This window comes from Mustela nivalis (assembly GCF_964662115.1).
Source record: "Mustela nivalis genome assembly, chromosome: 7".
NCBI lineage: Eukaryota > Metazoa > Chordata > Mammalia > Carnivora > Mustelidae > Mustela > Mustela nivalis.
In genome coordinates this window covers 66,690,916-66,714,808 of record NC_139026.1, presented here as the reverse complement: position 1 = coordinate 66,714,808, position 23,893 = coordinate 66,690,916, and the positions used below count along the sequence as shown (strand labels likewise).

Below are 23,893 nucleotides of genomic sequence, written 5' to 3'. Positions count from 1 at the left end.
GAACCTGCGCAGTAGCGGCCTCAGAGCCGCCCCTTGACTCCCGACTGCGCTTGTCCCATCCGGCCTGCCGTCCTCGCGACCATGGCGGCTGCCGCGCTCTCCGCTTGGCTGACCCTGCAGCCGGGGACCAGGACCTTGCGTGCTTTCTGTACCTCCGTGTCTCCGGCCACCCGCTCCGCGATACCAAGCCCGCGTGAGTGTCTGTCGCATCCCCTCCGGGCTTTGCGGGAGGTGAGAGGGCGGAACACCGAATCCATGCTAGCCGCCGCGGTGTCGGAGCCCGCACCGCCTTGGGGAAGCCGGTACGTCCTTTGCTCCCGGTAGCAAAGCCGCAGGTGTGGGTCTCTTTTCTGTACCCCTGTCATCGGATTTTTAGTCGCTGATTTCTGCTTCTGGATGGGCTGGACGTTGCGAGCTTTCTGCCCCTAGCCCCTTACAGTGAGTGACCCGCGCTTTCTGGTCCTCCCTTTGCGCGGCCACTGGCACAGGGTCACGCTAGGTACTGGTGCCGGGTGATGTTTGTTGGGCAGTGCTGAACCATGGGTTTTCTCGAACGTTAAGAGAAGCATACAGCTCTCGTGGGACAAATTGCCGCTCTGAATTCCAGCCCTAGGTAGGCCACCAAATGGGATGACCTTCATTCAACAGACATCATTGAGATGACCTTCATTCAAGACACTTGTTCTTACTTGGAAGAATCTGTGGAAAAGACAGATCTGTTAACGGAGTCACACTATATGCAGTGTGAGGTGCTGTAATGGAAGCGTGAATAGAGTAACGGGCATTGAGGAAGAGCCCTCGGGAGGGAATCGGGGAAAAGCTATGTCAAAGAGGGGGCTTGTCCAGTCATTCACCAGGTGCTGTCCAAGCTACCGTCTGTACAATCGCTAATCTTTGTATTACCGAGAGTTCAGTCTAGGCCACCATCTCTCACTTCTACAGTAGTTTCTTTACTGGCCCCTATTTCTGCTCATGCTTTCCTACCTTGAATTCTCATAACTAGAGTGAAGTATTCACACTTGATCTTAGCCAAAAGGCTGAGAAGCGATAGAGTCAAGTATTCAAAAAGCGAATCTTCCCTTGCCACTCCCTTGTTCAAAATCTGTGAATGATTCCTCATTGCTTTAAGATAGGATAAATTCCTTAACTTGTCAGAGTGGCCCTTTATCGTCTTAATGATTGTGTCTTGTAAGTTTTTTATTCATTCTGTAAATACTTAACCCTACTGTTTGCTGGGTAGTGTTCTCGATAATGGGATATAGCAAGGTCTCTCACCTCATGAAGTTTATATTGTTTTGGGTAAGTCAGACTATAAACAAAACAGTGTCAGTACAGTGTCAGGCGGTGATTAGGGCTTTGAAGGAAAATAAAGCAGGGTATTGAAAATGATAGATTGGAGGAGTACTGGCTATAGGGTAGATAAAATTTGAGTAGTTAGGAAGGACCTCCTTGAGGAAGTGACATTTGAGCAGAGCTCATGGCATGGTATCATGCCAAGATCTGGGGGGAATAGCATTGTTGACATAGGGATCTGCAAGTGCAAAAGCCAGGAATTGAGAACAAGCTTAGGGGTGTGATCAAGGAAGAGAAAGAAAGTCAATGAGGTAAATGAACATAGGTAAGTGGTAGTCTTAAGATGTCAGAAAGAGGGCGCCTGGGTGGCTCAGTGGGTTGAGCCTCTGCCTTCTGCTTAGGTCATGATCTCAGGGTCCTGGGATCCAGTACTGCATCAGGCTCTCTGCTTGGCAGGGAGCCTGCTTCCTCCTCTCTCTTTGCCTACTTGTGATCTCTGTCTGTCAAATAAATAAATAAAATCTTTAAAAAACAAAAAAGATGTTAGAAAGATAAGTAATGATCTGATCTTACACGGCTTTTAGGATTTTATTTTAAGTTTGGGATTATACTGGAGGGTTTTGAACATGGAAGTGATATAATTATTTATTTCAGGAGAGGAGGAGCAGAGGGAGAAGGACAAGCCGACTGCTGAATGTGGAGCCTGACGCAGAGATTGATCTCATGACCCTGACTGAGATCATGACCTGAGCCGAAATCAAGAGTCAGATGCTTAACCAGCTGAGCCATTCAGGCACCCCTGATTTATACTTTTAGAATATCACTGACCCCTGGGGCACCTGGGTGGCTCACTCAGTTAAGCATCTTCCTTCTTTGACTTGTATCATGAGCCTGGGGTCCTGGGATCAAGCCCCGTATCAGGCTCCCTGCTTGGTGGGGAACCTACTTCTCCCTCTGCCCACTGCTCCCGCTGCTTGGCCGCGCTCTCGCTCTCTCTCTCTCTCTCTCTGTCAGGTAAATAAATAAAATATTTTTAAAAAATCACTGTGTGAAGAACCAACTTTAGTGGGCTAAACGTGGAACGGCTAGGAGGACTTAACTGATGGATTTGATATGGGGCATAAGAATAAGTCTCGGGAAGCAGGTTAGATTCTTATCCTGAGTAATCAGATTATTGGCAGTATCATTTACAGGGGTCAGGAAGTCTGGAATAAGAAAATTAAGAGCTCTCTTAATAATGTATTGTAGTTGAGGTGCTTATTAAATATTTCCAACTTCTTTTCTTAATGTCCTTTCTGTTCTAGTCTCAAATTTCAGCTATCTTGAACTATTCCCATTGATTTTACATTTCCTTTTCTGTGTAGAAACTTTCTCACTTGCCTGTTCCCAGCGCTACCTCTTGCTCATCCTTAAGGTTTAGGCTTAAAATCCAGCTCTTCAGGGCAGTTCTCTCCAACTAACTAAGTTTTGTCTTCTGCTATATGTTGCCCTTAATAGTATGACTATTTATTGAAATCACTTGTTAAATATCTTATTTGACAGACCACATTCTGTGAAAGCAAGGTCTGTGTTTCTTTTGCTCATTGCTGCCTTCTCCGTTTCTGGTATACAATATCACTCAAATGATTGAGTGAATAAATGAATTACTATCAAGGGATGAATAAAAATGTGTCAGATAAAGAAATGAGATGGGGAGGCAGAAGGGGACAGAAGCCAGACAGGTGGAAGGGATGCACATTCCAGGCAGAGGGGCCAGTAAGTTTGGAGAAAGTCCACAGGCTCTGGTACTAGAAGTTTAGTTTAGCTGTGGGACCTTGTGAAGGGAGATAAAGCTAGTGATAGAAGTGGTTCAGAGTGTGGAGAGTCCTATATGCAATCCTGTTGTCACCCTAACTCTTTTTCTCGGCTCTAAATGACCTCTAAGGATAATAATAGTACTTCCAGTTGTTGTGAACAATAAGATTAAGTGAGATAATGAAAAGCATGTAGCATAGTGCCTGGCATGTGAAAGTGCTACATAATTATAGCACTGTATGCTGTGATGAAGCAGAACATTTAGAGAGACGAAAGCTATATACTGTATGTAAATAACTTACTGTCTTCTATAGTTATATGATTTATTAGGAATGGCCATGATTTTTGTTTTTACTGGCATTACTGTAACATTGGCTAATATGTTCTAATATGCAATACAGAAGGAAAAACAAAGGTTTTTGTTTTTGTTTTTGTTTTTGGTAGAACCAAATAATGCCAAATATGAACAAGTATATTTATAGTTAAAACATTTCCATTCAAATATCTTTAAAGATGTAAAGTTCTTATTTCTAACTAGATATTTTAATTGGGAAAGTGAGTTTGATGATGAACCTTAACATTTATTAAAAATATTTCTTTAGGTAATTAATTCACTATATCATCAGTCACAATACATTTTTTATTTAAATAACTGGACTTTGGGGCACCTGGGTGACTCAGAACCCTGAGATCATGAGCTGAGCCGACGGCAGCGGCTTAACCCATGGAGCCACCCAGGCACCCTTGAAATCTACTTTTAAAGAGATTCTAAAACTTTCTGCTCAGGGTCCTGGGATCGAGCCCCACGTCGGGCTCTCTGCTCGGCAGGGAGCCTGCTTCCACCTCTCTCTCTGCCTGCCTCTCTGCCTACTTGGGATCTCTGTCTGTCAAATAAATAAATAAACAAAATCTTTAAAAAAAAAATAGTAACTGGACTTTTCTTAACTATTTCTGACTTTTCATTAAGATGATTTAGTCCCAGAGCTTACAGAAAATGGATTATTATTTCATTTTCATGAATACCTGAAATAATCTCAGAGTTTTGGGATCATGATCACTGTTGAACAACTGTACATACTCAGTTCTCTGTAACTACTGTGTTGTCTTTTAGGTACAGCAGGCAGAACACCCAGATATGAAAGACCACTGAGAAGAAAGGTAAACAATGTGCTCTACTACATATTATCTTTATGATCTCTGAAGTTCTAAAGTGAGGCAGATATTGATGATCAGGCAGAAGAATGCTGCCCGAGAAGGCTTCACAAGGGGATGCGTACTTGGTGACTGCCAGAGCTTTGGCTCTATTCTTTGACTGGTTTTTGTCAGTACCCCAAGAAATGGATCATCTTTGAGAAATAGACTCACATATTCCTGGGAAATAGGTATATAAACTAGAATATAGAATTATTTTTGATGGTGCTTTTAATAATTATGAAGCCTGGGATGTGTGTATTAATCTCACCAGTTTGGTCTTACGCTGTAGGCAAGTCTATAAAAGAATCCGAATCCTAAGGTCACTTGTTGAGGATGGAGTCAGAACAGAGACAAATTATTAGATGGAAGTTAACTGGTACCAAATTATAATTATCTAGAGTAGTTATTTTCACAGGAATATTACCTTCTTCCAAGGCGTACACTACCCTAGTTTTGGTATTGCATTATTGGGCATTGCCAGATTTTGCTTCTTTAAAACCCTACTTTTATATGCCAGCCGTCCCCTTCTAATGAATACAGTTTTTTAAAAAATACGTGTATGTTAATGTGATTGACTAAACTGTCACATAGCTGTTCTCTGAAACTAGGAGACTTATAATCTCTCATTATATATGTATTCAGTTAGTTTAACCTACTTACTTATTTCTAAGTTCATATTATTTATTTCTTATTTCCTCTAGTTCTCAGTTATCAGTGTCTTCTCCTGTACTGACTTCCATCAATAAAGTTCTGAAAACTATTTTAACTTGGGAACATTCACCACCTTACACTGGTTCAGCTTATAATTTTTCAACTTTATAGTGGTGAGAAAGCAGTACACATTCAGTAGAAACTGTTGTAGGAATTTTGAATTTTGATCATTTCCTAGGCTAGCATTATGCGGTATGAGCTTGTGCGATGCTGGGCAGTGTCAGTTAGGTATAGCCACAGAGTCATGAGGATAAATAACCAATATACTTAACAACCAGTCTGTACCTTATAACTATTCTTTTTTTTTTTTGTAACTTTCAGTACAGTATTCAATAAATTATATGACATATTCAACACTTTATTATAAAATAGGCTTTGTTTTAGAAGATTTTGCTCAAATGTAAGCTAATGTAAGTGTTCTGAGCACATTTAAGGCAGGCTAGGCTAAAGTATGCTGTTTGGGGGACGCCTGGGTGGCTCAGTTGGTTAAGCGGCTGCCTTCGGCTCAGGTCATGATCCCAGCGTCCTGGGATCGAGTCCCACATCGGGCTCCTTGCTTGGCAGGGAGCCTGCTTCTCCCTCTGCCTCTGCCTGCCACTCTGTCTGCCTGTGCTTGCTCTCGTTTCTCTATGACAAATAAATAATTCTAAAAAAAAAAAAAAAAAAAAAGGTATGCTGTTTGGTAGGTTAGGTGTATTAAAAGCGTTTTTAACTTATGGTGTTTTCAACTTAAACAGAGTGTCCAATAAACCCATCATAAGTTGAGGAAGATCTGTATTTCAAAATACATTGTTACTCTTCAACAAAATGTAAAAAGTTTGCTAAAAGTCTAAATCCACAGAAATTTTTAGTGAAGGAAGTGTGCTATTAAAGAAGATCCTTACCAGAAGCTTTGCAGAAACAGTGCAAAAATATTAGGTAGATTTGGTGTTTTTCATTTGAATAGCAGCAGCTTTATGAGAGGTCAGATTTTACATGTTGCAATTCTGCTTGTGTTTCTTTTTTTGTAGGTTTTTTGCTTTAAAATTAAAGATCATATTCATATTTAAAATACTAAACCATTTTATGTTCTATAGGCACTACCTCCTAGGACAGAGAAAATGACTGTTGACCAAGATTGGCCTAGTGTTTATCCTGTTGCAGCACCATTTAAACCTTCTGCTGTACCTCTTCCCATTCGAATGGGCTATCCAGTAAAAAGGGGGGTGCCCATGGCAAAGGAGGGAAATCTAGAACTATTAAAGGTAAGGTCAATTGCTGATTCATTGGCTAAGAATTATTTCTAAAGAAATGCTGGTCCTCTTCCCACTCCTACCCTGCCTTGTACTTGAGGGTTCAGTATGTAGCAGCAGGTATTGTATTTTAGTTTAAACTTTTTTTCAGGTAATCATGGATGATACATTCTGATTGTCCATGGTAGAGAAGACTCAAAGAGTCCTGAGCATTTAAGAATATAACCAGTTGATCCTATGGCTTCCTTTCTGGCTTTTTCTTTTCTATTGTATTTTTTCTACCTATATCTTTCAAATGGAACTCAGAAAAATGAAATGACCTAATTTGAGATTGAGAATTGTGACTGAAATTTACTTTTTTTTTTTGGTAAGATTTTATTTATTTATTTGAGAGAGAGAGGGTGAGGAACCATGCACACAAGAGAACACCAACGGGGCAAGAGGCAGAGGATGCAGGGCTTGATCACGGGGATCATGACCTTAGCTGAACACAGGCGCCTAAACAGCTGAGCCACTGAGGTGTCCCTGAAATCTACTTTTAAAGATTTTTATTTATTTTTGACACAGAGAGAGAGAGCACAAGTAGGCAGAGAGGCAGGCAGAGACAAAGGGGAAAGCAGGCTCTCCACCGAGCAGAGAGCCCAATGCAGAGTTCAATCCCAGAACCCTGAGATCATGAGCTGAGCCGACGGCAGCGGCTTAACCCATGGAGCCACCCAGGCACCCTTGAAATCTACTTTTAAAGAGATTCTAAAACTTTCTGCCCAGAAAAGTAGAATATCATTTAATATTGTTATAGTCCTTCAACTTCTTTATTTCGTGAAGCAAAATATGTCATATTCAATGCTTCAGTTGGTAGCATCTATAATGATTTATGAACTATAAGCTTTTTTTTGAAGATTTTATTTATTTATTTTTGCAAGATAGAGGGAGCATGAGCAGGGGGAGGGGAGGAGCAGAAGGAAAAGAAGACTCCCCACTGAGCAGGGAGCCCAATGCAGGGCTCAATCCCAGGATGACCTGAGCCGAACACACACACTTAACCAACTGAGCCACCCAGGTGCCATGAACTATAACCTTTTTAAAGAAAATATGAATATGTTTTGCCCGAGAAGGCATATCTTAGATGGTTCATGTTATATACGGTAAAATTGTCATAAACTGTGTTTTCCACTCTATGAGAATCTTTTTCTTCTTTTTTTTAATTGGAAGTATAGTTAACACACAATTTTACATTAGTTTCAGGTATACAACGTAGTGGTTTCACAAGTTTTTGTGCTATACGGTGCTCACTACAAATGTAGCTAGCATCTGTCACCATACAGCCCTATTACAATATCATTGACTATATTTTCTATGCTCTACCTTTTGTCCCTATGATTTACTTACTCCATAACTGGAAGCCTTTATCTCCCACTCCTCTTCACCCATTTCTCCCATCCCTCCATGTCCCTTCCCCTCCAGCCACCAGTTTGTTCTCTGAATTTAAGGGTCTGTTTCTGCTTTTTGTTCATTATGTTTTTAGATTCCACATGTAAGTGAAATCATATGGTATTTTCTTTTTCTGACGTACTTCACTTAGCATATGTATGCTACTTTTATATGCTACTTTTATATGCATCGCATATATATATGTTTAGTATTGAAGAACCGAAAAACAAAAAATAAGTTGCTAAAAGATGGTGGTTAAAAAATGAGATGGTAATATGGAGAAGGAGTTGACTGCTGCTAGAGAGGGGTAAATGAAATTTGGAAATCTGAATGTTTCAAGGGATAAAAGAAAACAAACATTGAAGAAATTGATCATTTCTTTAAATGAAAGAAGGGAACTTAGTTTAGGGGTGTTTGGATAGCACAGTGGTTGAGTGACTCCTGATTTTGGGTGAGGTCATGATTTCAAGGTCGTGTGATCGAGCCCCACATTGGGCTTCGCACTCAATGCGGAGTCGGCTTGAGATTCTTCTCCCTCTCCCTCTGCCCCTCCCAGCTGTGTGCACACATGTGCACGTTCTCTCTGTCTCAAATAAGTAAATCTTTAAAAAGCAGTTTCTACTGAGGGTTGCTGGGGGGAGGGGGTTTGGGAGAAGGGGGTGGGACTATGGACATTGGGGAGGGTATGTGCTTTGGTGAGTGCTGTGAAGTATGTAAACCTGGTGATTCACAGACCTGTACCCCTGGGGATAAAAATATATGTTTATAAAATGGTTTTCCCTTGGGGGAAAAAAAAAAACATAGACAAAAAAAAAAAAAAGCAGTTTCTAGAGCAGTATGAATCCATTTATGTAAAGTCATATACATGTATCTGTTTTTTAAAGAGATGTCTAGAAGGATGTTAACCAAAGTGTTAAGACTGTAGAACCTTGAATAATTTGTATGTCTTTTTGTATTCCAGGGAAATTAAGATGATTAAACAATAATCTGTGTCCTTGAGTGCTTTTAGTTTTATAATTAAAATATGTGTACCTGTAGATTTTTGGCAGGAAGAGTACTATAAGAACAGCATTTTTTCCCCCCACAACGGCCAGTCATCATAAGATACATCATGAATCTATATTTCCCAGAATTCATTTATTGAATTCATAACACATGTGACATAGAATTAATATTGTAAAAACTAGATTTTATTTATTACAAGGTTTGTTGTGCTTAGGATTTAGTTTTATGAAATTTTTATTTTATGTTTTTGAGGTAGTAGGTGAATTTATCCTTTAAATTTCTCTATTTTAGATCCCCAATTTTCTGCATTTAACTCCTGTAGCAATTAAAAAGCACTGTGAAGCTCTTAAAGGTAAGTGATTGTTTCAGTATATGAACTTAACAATAACTTTGAACATAAAAATTTCATTTCTAATGATAAAGGGGTCAGTTCATCAAGAAGATATAACATTTGTTTATGCACCTAAATTTACGCATCTTAGTTTATGCACCTAAGATAGGAATACCTAAGTATATAAAGCACATATTAACAGAACTGAAGGGCGAAACAGATGGCAGTATAGCAATAGGAGACTTCAATATACCATTTCCAACAATAAATGGATCAGTCAGAAAATCAGTAAGGAAACACTGAATATAAACTATATGTTAGACTGGATGGGTTTAGCAGATGTTTACTGAACGTTGCATCCAAAAGAAGCAGAATACAGATTCTTCTCAAGCACATATGAAACATGCTCCAGAACAGATCATATGTTAGAGCAAAAGACAAGTCTCAACAAATTTTAAAATACTGAAGTCCTATCAGGCACCCTTTCTGATCACAGTGGTATAAAACTAGAACTCTATTACAAGAAAAACCCAGAAAGTCTTCAACAAAATATTACTTAATCAAATTCAACAGTACATTAAAAGGATCATGTCAGATCAAATGGTATTTATTTCAGGAATGCAAGTATGGTCCAACATAAAAATCAGTCAGAATGATGTATCACATTAACAAAACAAAATTAGAAGAAAACATAGGCAGTAAGCTCTTTGACGTGAGTTTTGGCAATGATTTTTGGATTCGATACCAATAGCAAAGGCAACAAAAGCAAAAATAAACAGGTGGGACTATACCAAACTATAAAGCTATAGCACAGCAAAGAAAACCATTGACAAAAGGATAGGGCAGTCTACAGAATGGGAGAAAATATTTGCAAACTTCGGGTCAGAGGTTAATATCCAAAATATATAAAGAATTCATACAACTCAGTGATAAAAAAATCCCAGACAACTCAATTTAAAAATAAATAGAGGATTGGAAGAATTAATATTGTTAAAGTGTTCATACTATCCAAAACAAAGTACAGATTGAATATAATCCCTATAAAATACCAACAGCATTTTTCACAGAACTAGAAAGAAGCATCCTAAAATTTGTATGGACCCACAAAAGTCCCTGAATAACCAAGAGTCTTGAGCAAGACCAAAGGTGAAGATAACACAGTCTCAGATTTCAGGATATACAATAAGCTACAGTAATCAAAACAATATGATATCAGGACAAAAGTAGACATATAGATCAATGGAATGGGATAGAGAGTCCATATAAGCCCATGCTTATATGGTAAATTCAGCTGTGCCAAAGGAGGCAAGAATATGCAATGGGGAAAAGACAGTCTCTAATAAATGATGCTGGGAAAATGGGACAGCTGTATGCAAAAGAATGAAACTGGACCCCTGGCTTAAGTCACACACAAAAATAAACTCAGAATGGATTAAAGTCATAAATGTGGACCTGAAATCATAAAACTGCTTAAGGAAAACATGGGCATTTCTTCGACATTGATCTTAGCACTATTTTTCTTGATATGTCTCTTTGGAAAGGGAAATAAAAGCAGAAATAAACTTTTGAGACCACCAAAATAAAAAGCTTTTGCGCAATGAAGGAAACCATCAACAAAATGAAAAGGCAACCTACTGAATGGGAGAAGGTATTTGCAAGTGATATGTCTAATAAGGGTTATATAAAATATATAAAAAACTTACACAACTCAACACCAAAATATCCCAAATAATTTGATTAAAAAATGGGCAGAGAACCTGAATAGATAGATGTCTTTCCAAGGAAGACATACAAATCATCAGTGGACAAGTGAAAAGATGCTCAGTATAACTAATTGTGGAAAGATTAGTGCAAATCGAAGCCACAAGGAGCTGTTGCCTCTCACCTGCTAGAAATAGTTACCACCCAGAAGGCAAGGGATACCAAATGTTGGTGAAGGTGTGGAAAAAAGGGAAACCCTATTGTACTAATGGCTAGGGATGTAAATTGATATAGCCAGTATGGAATATAGTATGTAGGTCCCTTAAAAAATTAGAACTCCCGGGCGCCTGGGTGGCTCAGAGGGTTAAGCCTCTGCCTTGGGCTCAGGTCATGATCTCAGGGTCCTGGGATCGAGTCCCGCATCGGGCTCTCTGCTCAGCAGGGAGCCTGCTTCCTCCTCTCTCTCTCTGCCTGCCTCTCTGCCTGCTTGTGATCTCTGTCTGTCAAATAAATAAATAAATAAAATCTTCAAAAAAAAAAAATTAGAACTCCCATGTGATCCAGCAATCACACTTCTGGATATATATATGTATGTGTGTGTGAATATGTGTGTGTGTGTGTGTGTGTGTGTATATATATATATATATATATATATTTTTTTTTTTTTCAAAAGAAAAGGAAACATGGTATTGAAGAGATATCTGTACTCTTCTGTTCACTGCAGCATTATTTACCACAACCAAAAAATGGAAACAACCTAAGTGGGGAGTGCCTGGGTAGCTCAGTCATTAAGCGTCTGCCTTCAGCTCAGGTTATGGTCTTAGGGTCTTGGGACTGAGCACTGCATTGGGCTCCTTGCTCAGTGGGAAGCCTGCTTCTCCCTCCCCCACTTCCTCTGCTTGTGTTCCCTCTCTGTCTCTCTTTCTGTCAAATAAATAAATTAAAACCTTAAAAAAAAAAGTGGGGTGTGTGTTTGATATTATTTAGTTATTAAAAAGAATGTGAAGCAGACTCCTTGCTGAGTACAGAGCCTCACAGGGGACTCAGTCTCATGATTTTGAGATCGTGACCTGAACCAAACCAAGAGTCGGCTTAACTGACTGCACCACCCAGATAGCCCTCACTCACTTATTCTTTTTCCTTCCCACATGCATGGAGGTAAAGGCAAAGAATTTTTTTTTCATAGTTTTATGCATGTTTTCATATATACATAGACTCAATTTCTCATCTCATTTGCATTGGACTTCATACAGAAGGACATTGGAATTGTTTTAGGTTCACAGCTGTTAGTGATTGGTTGTGTAGTTTAATTCAAGAGTTAGTACCTTTGAATGAATTCTTCATGCTAATTAAAAAGGAGATATATAAATGCTCAGTACACTTGTTAAGGCTTTTCAGAAAAGAAATGAAATGTAAAAGCTCTTCGCAGGTAACGTGATAATGCTGGAAGGAGAAATAGTATAGTGATCATGATTATGATATACTTTTAGCTTTTGGAAGGGCCTTTTATTGAGAAATGTAAGGAAGAAATAAAGAAGTCAAAAAGTAGGAAGAATGACTTTACTCTTACATGAAGGAAGAACAGTTTCTCCTATCTTCTTTCATGGATGTGGTCTTTTTGGGATAGTAGAATGCATTTCTATCCTTTTAGTATGTTTCTGTTTATATTGGTGCCTAGTGATAGACTGTGACTGATCATTATTCCAGATTTGTTCCTTGTTTGGCACAAACCATGTAGCACTTTTTGATCCTTTGTGAAGCCAGTTAAGGAATGTTCTGCACTGTGATAAATCTCATTTTTTTCCTTTTTAAACATTATTTTGGAATGTGCATTTATAATCTAGAAATGGGTTTTTAAATGAGGTACTTCTAAAATACTTCATAATTCTTAAATGAATGGTTTTCATATAGCACATTCAGAAAAGTTGCATTATATTTTAAGTGTTTAAGTGTTTAATCTTTCTTTGATTTTGTCTTTACACTTTTGCCAGCTTCTAGATTTAGCTTGTATCTTCCAAATAACTCAAAAGCTTTTAAAATATTTCTTCTCACTTTTCTTTTAAAGTAGGTCAGTTCAGATTTTATATCTAACTTGCAAGTGGAAAATCTGAAGCACAGGAAAGTTAGGTAATTTACCCAAACTTTAATAATCAGTGGTAGAAGTTAAGTAAAAACCAAGGTCTTTCGAAGTCTAGTCTATTGCTCTACCTATCAGATGAATAGGGGTCTATTATGTACTTTCCAGTTGGCTGTATTTTTTAGACATATAATCCGGTAATTTAAAAGTTGTAATTATCATCTGGTTATTGAAATGACTTCTTCAAAGTTATAAAAAATAAAAGAGTCAGTACAAACCCAAGAACTCATAAAATTCTCCAAACTAGTCTCTTATAAAGTGCTTGGCAGTGTGGCATCTTAGAGTGCAGGATATTGGAATTGTTCCATGATGGGAATAAAATTTAACTTCAGTAATCATGCTCTTTCCATTTTATTTAAATGTCAGAATTGTGGAGCTACTTCTTTCCCCTCAAGTGTGTGAGTATTGCTCTCTTAAGCAGGGTGTTCAGGGAATGGTGTGAGCTATACTTAATTTGTTACCATATATTTAGTTATAAATCTTGGAGAGTCTTTGTGGCATTTTGCTGACTGGTATTAAAGCCTATAAAGGGAGCTAAATATAGTACCTACTATAAGAAAATTGTTAACTAGGGTAAAGCCTCTGCCTTCGGCTCAGGTCATGATCCACGGTTCTGGGATCGAGCCCCACATCGGGCTCTCTGCTCAGCAGGCAGCCTGCTTCCCTTCCTCTCTCTCTGCCTGCCTCTCTGCCTACTTGTGATCTCTGTCTGTCAAATAAATAAATAAAATCTTAAAAAAAAAAAAAAGAAAATTGTTAACTATAGGAAATGTTATTGACAAAGTACCTTTCACTGTCCCTTAAATGGTCACGTGGAAGGGTTTCCACATATGCCTGTGCTTGTGACCAGCCTCTCCTGCAGTCATGCTTTTTGGAGAAAGCACAGACCCCCTGAGATTTAATAGGTTTGACCTAAGAAACCAATTACTTTTAGGTATTCTTCGAATGAATGAAGATTCTTAGAATGCAGTGAAATTTCCATGGAGGGGAGGCTGATAGTGCCAGAAGTATATCTCAAGCTGAGAGCCCTCTACCTCACTAATTTTATAGGAATAGGGCAAAATGAAATCAGCTACCTTCTTACGGAGTCCCTCAATACAGATAGCTGTAGGACATGCCAGGAGCTCTTTTTCTTTTCAGCCCCCTCTCCCCTATTCCCCACCCCTCCACTGAAGGCCTGAGTTTGTATGTGCTGTGGAGATCTGTGCTGTGGAGATAGACGGTGCACCACATTTTTGTCACAGTGCTTGAAACTTCCCATTGTGGCCCACTTCTCACAGCCAGTCCCATCTCCCCTTTAGGCTAGTTGTGTTGCCTGAATCTGAGGACAAGTCTGTTCCTTTTTCCATTTAGCTTCGTTGGCACAGAAGTCACCTAGAGGAAACATGAGTTACTGTAAGGATCTATTTAGTAATGCCCTAGCCTGTACCTGTTCAGTTTGAGGCCCTATTCAGCTCAGTTTCTGAGAGAATGGAGACCATATCTCTCTTCTAAGAGCTCTTTCAGAGCCTTTTTCAGTTCCCCTCAGAACTTTAGTAACTTTCATTTGGGAATGAATTACTATGAACTGTTGCTTTTCTCAAAAATAATTAACACTCTGAGCACTATGAACTGTTTGCTTTTAGTTGGTGAGTGAGGGGGGATTAAAGTGCCCCATAACTGGGTATGTGCAAAGCTATAATAAGCTTCTATCAAGTCATAGCTTCCTTTTAACCAAGCTTACTGCTCCTCACCAAACCCAAGTTATCTGAGTCTTTCATTTAATCACATTCCCTAACGAGGATTCATCTGAGAAGAAAAGGGGTGAAGGATGATGATGTGTTTGTGAGGTGCAGAAGAGAGTCTGCTCTTTCATTCCATGTAGCTCGAGAGTCATCTCCCTCAGTGATGTGGTCTGGTAGCGCACATTGCAACGAGAATGTACTTGGCGAAATTATACTTGAGATTATTTTTCTTAATTCTCAGATTTCTGCACTGAGTGGCCAGCTGCTCTGGACAGTGATGAAAAATGTGAGAAGCATTTTCCCATTGAAGTGGACACAACTGATTATGTTTCAGCAGGACCATCTATCCGAAACCCCAAAGCACGAGTAATAACCTTGAGGGTAAGGAATATTTTTCTAAAAATAAGAATTATTATAATACATTAATTCAAAATAACATTTTGTATATAGAAAACTGATACTGTAGAAAATTTGGAAAACAGTGAAAATTTTAAAGTATTAAATAAAATTGCCTCTAATTCTACTACTTATAAATAACCTTGACTACTGGAATTCATTTTAGTATATATATAGTCAACCTTTGTGTATGTTAATAGGATGATACTATATTTGATTAGTTATCTGCTCTTTTTTATTTAACAATGTGAATTAAAAATTTTCCAAGGTTATTAAACATTCTTTAATTTTTTTATTGAAGTATAGTTGACATACATTATTATATTAATACCAGGTGTACAAGCTAGTAATGACTATATACTCACTATGATAAGTGCAGTTACCATCTGTTAGCATACAAAGTTATCACTCTTTAATATTATTTTTTTATTTTATTTTTAAGTTATCTCCATACCCAAGGTGGGGCTTGAACTCAAAACCTCACATCCTCCACTGACTGAGCCAGCCAAATGCCCCTCTTTAATATATTATTAATGGCTACATAGAATAACGTAAATCAGGGTCTTTTCTATGCTAAGAGAGTGTTTGAGGCTGAACACTTATATATAATAAGAGACCAAAATCTGAATATTTGGGCTTTTTGTTTACTCTTTCAGAGATTTCTTAGGAAATGAGTGATAAATAAGAGTGGTTTTAATTCTCCTTTTTAAATATCTATACCTTATTTTTATCTTTTCTTTTTGTCTTTTTCATTAGGTGAAACTTCTAAAATAATGTTTATGTAGTCCTTTATGCTGTTCTATACAATGGATGTGCCTCTGGCTTTTAGCTTCTAAGTATACACTGGTATTCAGTTTGAGATAATAGCCTCTATTACGTTAACGATGTGTCCTAGTCCTATAGCATTTTTGAAATGATCTCCTTTGAATTAATGTAGTAATGAATTATATGGTTGTATTTACACTTACTGAAGTGTTCTGAACCCTGATTATTTCATAGTACATCATTCTTTTGCCTTCCTATGGATCTGCTCTGTTAGCATTTTCTTTAGGATCGTTTGTTGCTTGGAGAAACATTAAATCCCTGCTCCTACCCATCAGAGCATGTCACATACTATTGCAGTTCCAAGTGTCTTGCTGTACTAACTTCCAAGTTAGTATTTGAAACCACTGTTTTCTCCGGTAAGAGTCTTGATCCACATGGCATAGCTTTCTCACACAGCAGTCACAGAGCAGTTACCTGATGGGTTTTTGTTATTTGTTTTTTTGTTTTTAACTAAAAAAAATTTAGATTTATGGAAAACTTTCAAGGATAGTTCACAGAATCCTCCTATATTTCACACCAAATTTCTTATGTTGTTAACATTTTTACTATTGTGGTACATTTATTACAATGAGCCAATATTGATACATTATTAATTAAAGTTCATACTTTATTCAGATTTTCTTTTTAAAGATTTTATTTCTTTATTTGAGAAACAGCACTCATGAGACAGAACATGAGTTGGAGGGCATGGGAGAGGGAGAGGCAGGCTTGCCGCTGAGCAGGAAGCCCTGTTGACACCAGGCTCTGTCTCAGGACCCTAGGATCATGCTCTGAGCCAAAGGCAGATGCTTAACAGACTGAGCCACCCAGGTGCCCCTATTCAGATTTCTTTAGGCACCTCTTGACTGTGGTGGTTTCTCAGAATTTACTTGTTTTTAGTGACCTTGACAGTTTTGAGAAGTACTAGTTATGTATTTTGTGGAATGTACTTCATTTTAGATTTGTTTGATTTTCTTCTCATGCTTAGACTGGTATGTATTTTTGGGGAGGAAAACCTCACCAGTAAAGTGCCATTTCGTCATATTATAGCAAAGGTAGAGACTCCTTTTTTTTTTTTTTTTTACACTCAAAAAATTAGATTTTGTACTCCATGTAGTTTTTATTTTAAATCAGAACAGCCCATGTTTGGGGTGCCTAAGTGGCTCAGACAGTTAAGCGGCTACCTTTGGCCAGGGTCATGATCACAGGGTTCTGGGATCAAGACCTACTTTGGGCTCCTTGCTCAGCTGGGAGCCTGCTTCTCCCTCTACCCCTCCCCCTGCTCATGTGTGCTCTCTCTCTCCCTCCCTCCCCTTCTCTCTTTGTCTCTTTGACAAATAAATAAAATCTTTTTAAAAAATGAAAAAGAAAGGGCTCGTGGGTGGCTCAGTGGGTTAAAGCCTCTGCCTTTGGCTCAGGTCATGATGCCAGGGTCCTGGGTTCGAGCCCCATATCAGGCTCTGCTCAGCGGAGAGCCTGCTTCCCCCTCTCTCTCTGCCTGCTTCTCTGCCTACTTGTGATCTCTGTTTGTCAAATAAAATCTTAAAAAAAAAATGAAAAAGAACATTCCATGTGGACTGCAAAAATATGTTGACAGTCTTGCAACCATTTTTACACTATAAGGTAACAAGTAGATAAACTTTAATTTCTAGAAATATTATTAGAGGTATATCCATGTTTGATTTGTAATTTTCTTTCTTTGAAAGGTTTTGGTATCAGGATTGTGCCTTCTTTATGAAATAAATTTACAAAGCTCGTCAGCCTTTTTTCCCCCCTAGAATAGTTTAAATATCATAGCATTACATTTATATGTTTGGAGAAATTGAAAATATTAAAATCACAAAAGACAATACATGTTTACTGTATAAATTTTAGAAAATCTAGATAAAGGGGGGGAAACCTTAAAATTATGCTTGGCCAACATTCCCCAGGTTAATATAAATTGCCTAAGGAGTAAGGCGCCTGGCTGGTTCAGTCAGAGGAGCATGTGACTCTGGATCTCAGGGATGTGAGTTTGAGCCCCACGTTCGGTATAGAGATTACCTAAAAATGTTTTTAAAAATTTTTTTAAAAAGTACCTAGGGGTAATTAATACCTGATATTTTTTTAATAATTTAGTAAATGTTGCCTCTTTTTAATAATAATGATGATAATAACAACCAGCTGTTGTCAAGCTCCATGTTAAGTGATTTAAAAAATCTCTGAACTCAGAATCAGGAAATCTAGAATTTTGCCTTACTTTTTGTGGGCCTTAATCTTCAGTACCAGAATAGACATCCGGTTCCCTACTTGTTCTGTTTGTTTATTTTATTTTACATAAAAATAATCCGACTGCATTATTTGAAGTATCCCACAAGATACCACTTACCTATCAGGCCGCCATCCACTTTAGTCTCCTTTTTTAAAAATATTTTTTTTAAAGATTTTATTTATTTATTTATTTGACAGAGATATAGAGAGAGAGATCACAAGTAGGCAGAGAGGCAGGCAGAGAGAAAAGGGGAAGCAGGCTCCCCGCTGAGTGGAGAGCCCAAAGTGGGGCTTGATCCCAGGACCCTGAGATCATGACCTGAGCCAAAAGCAGAGGCCCAACCCACTGAGCCACCCAGGGGCCTCCTGTCTCCTTTTTGTGTTATACCACCATGTGAAACCTTCATCACTTCTTTGTGTTCTTTTCCTAACTCACATCTGCCCTTCTCGGACTCTTCACTCTACCCACTGACAGTTAAAGCTCAGTGGTGGTGTCCTGAATGGTATCATGTAGTTCAAGGGTAAAAGTAGGTAAAACAGTAGGACTAAAGCATGTGCATTCCTGTATGACTTATTTTTTTATTTTATTTATTTTGGGGGGGGAGAACATGAGAGAGAACCTGAGTTCTCTTCGGGGGTATAGGGAGGGAGGGAGAGAGAATGCCATGCAGTCTTCTTGCCCAGTGCAGAGCCCATTGTGGGGCTTGATCTCACAACCCCAAGATCATGACCAAAATCAAGAGTCAGATATTTAACCAGGTGTCGCCTGGCATGATTTAAAGTAATATTGTGAAGCCAGTCAAATAGTATAAAGTACTATATTAAGAGATACTCGGGGCCACTGGGTGGCTCAGTGGTTAAAGCCTTTGCCTTCAGCTTAGGTCATGATCTCAGGGTCCTGGGATCGGGTCCCGCATCGGGCTCTCTGCTCAGTGGGGAGCTTGCTTCCCCCTCTCCCTCTGCCTGCTTCTCTGCCTACTTGTGATCTCTCTTCTGTCAAATAAATAAATAAAATCTTTAAAGAAAAAAAAGATACTCAAATTTTTAAATTCAGAGAAAGAAAGATGGTATCATATTTTTCTTGATAGTCATAAAGGTAGTGCTGAATTAAAAACAATATTTGGGGGCGCCTGGGTGGCTCAGTGGGTTAAGCCGCTGCCTTCAGCTCAGGTCATGATCTCAGGGTCCTGGGATCGAGTCCCGCATCGGGCTCTCTGCTCAGCGGGGAGCCTGCTTCCCCCCTCCCTCTGCCTGCTTCTCTGCCTACTTGTGATCTCTCTCACTCTGTCAAATAAATAAATAAAATCTTAAAAAAAAACAAAAAAAAAACAATATTTGTGTAGGACTTTTCTTTAAAAATGGCTTTCTTCTATTTATTCTCATTTATTCATGACAAAAATCCTGTGAGTACTTTGTTTTGTAAATGAGGAAACAGTAAGATCAAGTGATTTAAGGTCACTTAGCAAATAAAGTTGCAAATCTAGAAATCAAACCCAGGTCTTGTCTTTTGTATATAACTATAGTTCTTTAACTGACGTACTATGCTTCTAAATAGAGAAGGTACTTCACACAATTAGGTTTATTTCTCAATTTATGTAACTCTTAAATATGGGCATTTGAAAGTATATACATAAAACCATGATCTCCTATGATGTGAAATGTCAGTGTTGTTTTGGGGGATAATGTTAATACAGTATTGATGCTTTAAAATGTAGCAAAAGAAAAGTCCAAGCATTCTTTGGAATTTTGGAAAAAGAATGGTAATGATTGCTGCTCAATTTCAGAGTCAGACTGTTCATCTAGTTTAATGACTACAATTTTGCAGTGCCTTTGAGTGCTAGCAGGTGGCATGAGTGTACCACATGGCTCTAAAATATTTTGAGTTTCTGGCATAAACGCTGTATAATTTTTGAACATTCAAAGTGTTAATGTGAATGTTAGTTTTAAAGCAGTTACAATAATCTGCATTGGTGCCATTTTTTTTTTACTACTTCTTACATAAAAAGCTAGAACACTTAAACTTTTTAAATTGTAAATTTTTAAATTTATTGTTGAAAATGATTACATTGAAGGGAGTTTTAAAAGGAAAAAAATCATTCCATTCTCTTATTCTAACGTAAAAACTATTCTTTGTACTGTATCTGTATGCATGCATATGTACAAGTATGTTAATAATTAGGGGTACATTCATTTCACTATTTCCTTTTAAGTAATTCTTATCGTTAATAATCAGAATTATATTTCTTATACCTCAAGCTGATAAACTGGTTGTTGATACGTATTTTTTCCAGGGTACTGTGGTAATTTGCACTGCCTGCACATAGGACCATTCTGTTAGGTTGATATTTAATAGTCAATGTTTTTCCTGCATTTATTCTTTAAAAGTATATTTTTATTTATTTATTTCCTATATTTTCTTAGTTCAAATAAAAATTCACAGTGCTTAAAAAAAACATGTATCCTTTCTTTTTTTCATTTATGTGTTCATTCAACAAATACATGTCATATGTTCTTTAAGTGCTAGGCCATCACCAAAAATGGGACTGATACCGTTCTTACCCTGGAGAGTTTGCAGGCTAGTGGGAAAAATGGAAAAATAAATAAGCTCTTCTGCTATAAAGGCTTGAGGGAAGTGCAGGGTTATTGAAGCTAACGAGAAGTAGATGTGATTGTAAAATCTTATTGAGCCTTTTTTTCTCTTCATATAGTTATGGATTTTTCTTATTCTTAATGCCGTCCATGGAAAAACAGTGTGTGGCTTACCTTACTTAACTGTATTCTCATATCTAACCTATTTTTCTATGTCAAGTCTAGTTTTCTTTTAGATACCTTCAATCCATGCCATAATTCTCTCCAAATTAAAAACTGTTCATGTAGTCCAGTGTTTCCCAAAATATGTTTTAAGGAAGACTAATTCCATGAACTGTCCCTTGAAAAATAGAATATGAGGTCAGATAAATCTGGAAATTGTTACATAAGAACCCTGCGTCTTGAAATTTCAGAATGCTCATTAGCATATTACCACTTCTAAGAAGTCCTTCTATAAAGAATCCAGTTTAACTCTGTATTATCTGAATATATTCAACAAAAATAGCCTTTTTAGAGAAATAATTCTTTTTTTTTTAATATTTTATTTATTTATTTAACAGCCAGAGAACACAAGTAGGCAGAGAGGCAGGCAGAGAGAGAGGAGGAAGCAGGCTCCCTGCTGAGCAGAGAGCCCGATGTGGGGCTCGATCCCAGGACCCTGGGATCATGACCTGAGCAGAAGGCAGAGGCTTTAACCCACTGAGCCACCCAGGCGCCCCGAGAAATAATTCTACTTAACAGCCTCTGGGACTAGTATTAACATTTTGAGAAATGTTGAGCTGAATTTCAAATGTCTTGATCCTTCATGAATGCTCTATACCATCTTCCATGAGATACCTGTACCTTTTAAAATAAATACCCCTAAGCAAGTTGCAATGATAAAAGTCTCATAATTGCGTGGTAGAAATATCTTAAAGCATTTTTGTTTTATCCCAGTATTCTTATATTCCAGCTTTACTAATACTAATTGAGTTTAATTCTTAGTGCTACTCATAAGCTGTAATATCATTTATTTAAGAGACTTATTGGTTTTAACAGGAAAGGTGCTAATGCCCAGAACTTTCAACTCAAAACAGTTTCCTCCTCCTCCTTTTTTTTTTTTCCCCATGAGTAAGATCAGGCTTCATAATGCATGCCGTTTGCTAACTCTACATAGACAACAGTACAGGTTGCAAAAGTTTCTTTTTGGTTAGTTTAACATTAAATGATATTGTTACTGGGTTTTGGGGTTTTCTTTTCACTAAACAAAGTATCTGAAATAATTCTTTTCAAATAATTTTTTCTTGTATTTTTAATGTTAAACTTTCCAGTTTGAATTTAGATGATCATGCAAAGAAGAAACTCATTAAACTTGTGGAAGAGCGATGCTGCAAGACTACAGATGTACTTACCATCAAAACAGACAGGTAAAGAAAACTTCAGCCAATTGGTCATTGTCGCTCTCGGCCCGCAAGAACGACTCGGAGACTCACGTAGCGGCGAACCTTCTTCTTTAATCGCTTTTTTTTTCCTCCCTCTTTTACCCTCGGCGCATGCGTTTTTATACAGGCAGTGTTACCCAATCACAATGCAGTGCTCATGCACCTCCTGCCAGAGTGGACCTAAATGAACAGCCAATCATATTCAGTCCCTTACGGCTCTTAGAGTAGGCCTCCTGTACCGGCTCCCGACATCTCCCCCTTTTTTATTTATTTATAATGGCTGAGATCGTGCCTGTCTTAGGTTGCCAATCCTCAGCACACATGCTTACCCGTCATCGGGTACTCTCCCTGGTCGAAGAGCCCCTGTCTTAGGTTGCTATGGTGTGGGATCAGTCTTACCCGTCTTTGACTACCGATCTAGCATACTTAGCCATATCTGGGGGGAGGTACCAGCTTCAGGAGCCATCATGGCTTGAACCATGAGGTGTTATTGTCATTGATTGCGACGGACACAGCCACACACCCAACGTAACATTAGTATGTTAGCTGTGATTAAGAGAACAGCCATGGCACCAAGTCCGGCCCACTGTTTGAGGAACGAAACAGATTGCTGTAACATTTTTTCCACTCACTAACAGGTGCAATAGTTACTTTGGTAGAATATGGATATAATTTGAGCTCGTAATTGCTTAGTTAAATTTTGAAATTGACGGTTCCAGGTACCATTAAGCATTCTTCCCAATTGTCTAGAGAGGTTAGTTGCTAAGGATAAGTTGTTATGAGCTATAGGGGTGATACAAAGTCCGGCCATATTATGTATGCATCCTAATTGACACAATTGACTCTAGGATATCAAGTTGTTCCTGTACAAGATCAACCCTTTGATTTACAATAAGGATCCCAGCATGCAAATGTCCGTTAATTTGTTCTTGCGTAGCCAATGCTTCAGCGACCATTCCTGTGACGTTGTTGAGCATGGCGGCTGTCTGTACCGAGGTTGTCAACGCTACCGCGGCAGCAGTAGCAGCGGCGGCGGATGCGATAGCTGCAATAATGGCTGCTGTTATTCCAAAGTCTTGTTTATGTCGAAGCAGCACCGGCAGGTTGTCGGGGTTCACAAGAGAGACTAGATGATGTCATCCACAGGATCCATGGGCTCCATGGCCACCAATCTCGTGAGCCTCTCTGGCACCCAGATGGGTGATGGCGCATCCTGTGGGAAAACACAAAGAGATCCTCGGTGCCATCGAAGCACCGGGTCTGGGCCTTTCCATAGGCCCGTAAGTATATCTTTCCATTTTACCATTGCTTGCGTATGCTTTTGTTGCCCCCAGTGTCGCTCTGCTGCAGAGAGACCATCTTGATCTAGCGTTAAAAAATTTAAAATAAAATTTACAAGGTTTGTGAGGTCATTAGGTGTTGAGTAGCTCTCCCCTATTCCCCCTTTTTTAATTTTTTGTAGGGTAGTTTTCCATGTTAGGTGTGCTCGTTCTACAATTCCTTGACCTAGGGGATTATATGGTATGCCAGTGCTGTGTTGGATATTATAGCATGCTAGAAAATTTTTAAAGGTATTTGAGGTATAGGCCGGGGCATTATCTGTTTTCAGACTTTTAGGTATTCCCCAGCACGCAAAGCTGCGTAGGCAGTGGCTCATTACATTTTTTACATTTTCACCCCTTAAAGGGGTAGCCATGATGATTCCGGAGCAAGTATCAATGGTAAGGTGTAAGTATTGTTGTTGACCAAACGAGGGCACATGAGTTACATCCATTTGCCAAAGATGGTTGGGCATAAGGCCTTTAGGGTTTACACCCAAGGAAGGCGTCGGAAGATGAACACAACAGTTGCCACAGCTTTTTACAATGTCACGGGCCTCT

The 23,893-nt window shown here is 38.6% G+C and overlaps 1 protein-coding gene across 1 annotated transcript in view; it reads left to right on the top strand.

Moving 5' to 3' along the window:
* The first annotated feature begins 76 nt into the window (after nucleotides 1-76).
* The window catches only part of LOC309868503 (small ribosomal subunit protein mS35-like), a 53,623-nt gene continuing 29,806 nt past the window's right edge, over nucleotides 77-23,893 (top strand). The window contains exons 1-6 of the mRNA XM_082738429.1: nucleotides 77-193; nucleotides 4,199-4,245; nucleotides 6,069-6,236; nucleotides 8,952-9,012; nucleotides 14,795-14,934; nucleotides 21,889-21,998. Of these exons, the coding sequence (XP_082594555.1) occupies nucleotides 82-193; nucleotides 4,199-4,245; nucleotides 6,069-6,236; nucleotides 8,952-9,012; nucleotides 14,795-14,934; nucleotides 21,889-21,998 (638 nt within the window). The 5' untranslated portion in view covers nucleotides 77-81. The remainder of the gene's footprint in view (nucleotides 194-4,198; nucleotides 4,246-6,068; nucleotides 6,237-8,951; nucleotides 9,013-14,794; nucleotides 14,935-21,888; nucleotides 21,999-23,893) is intronic.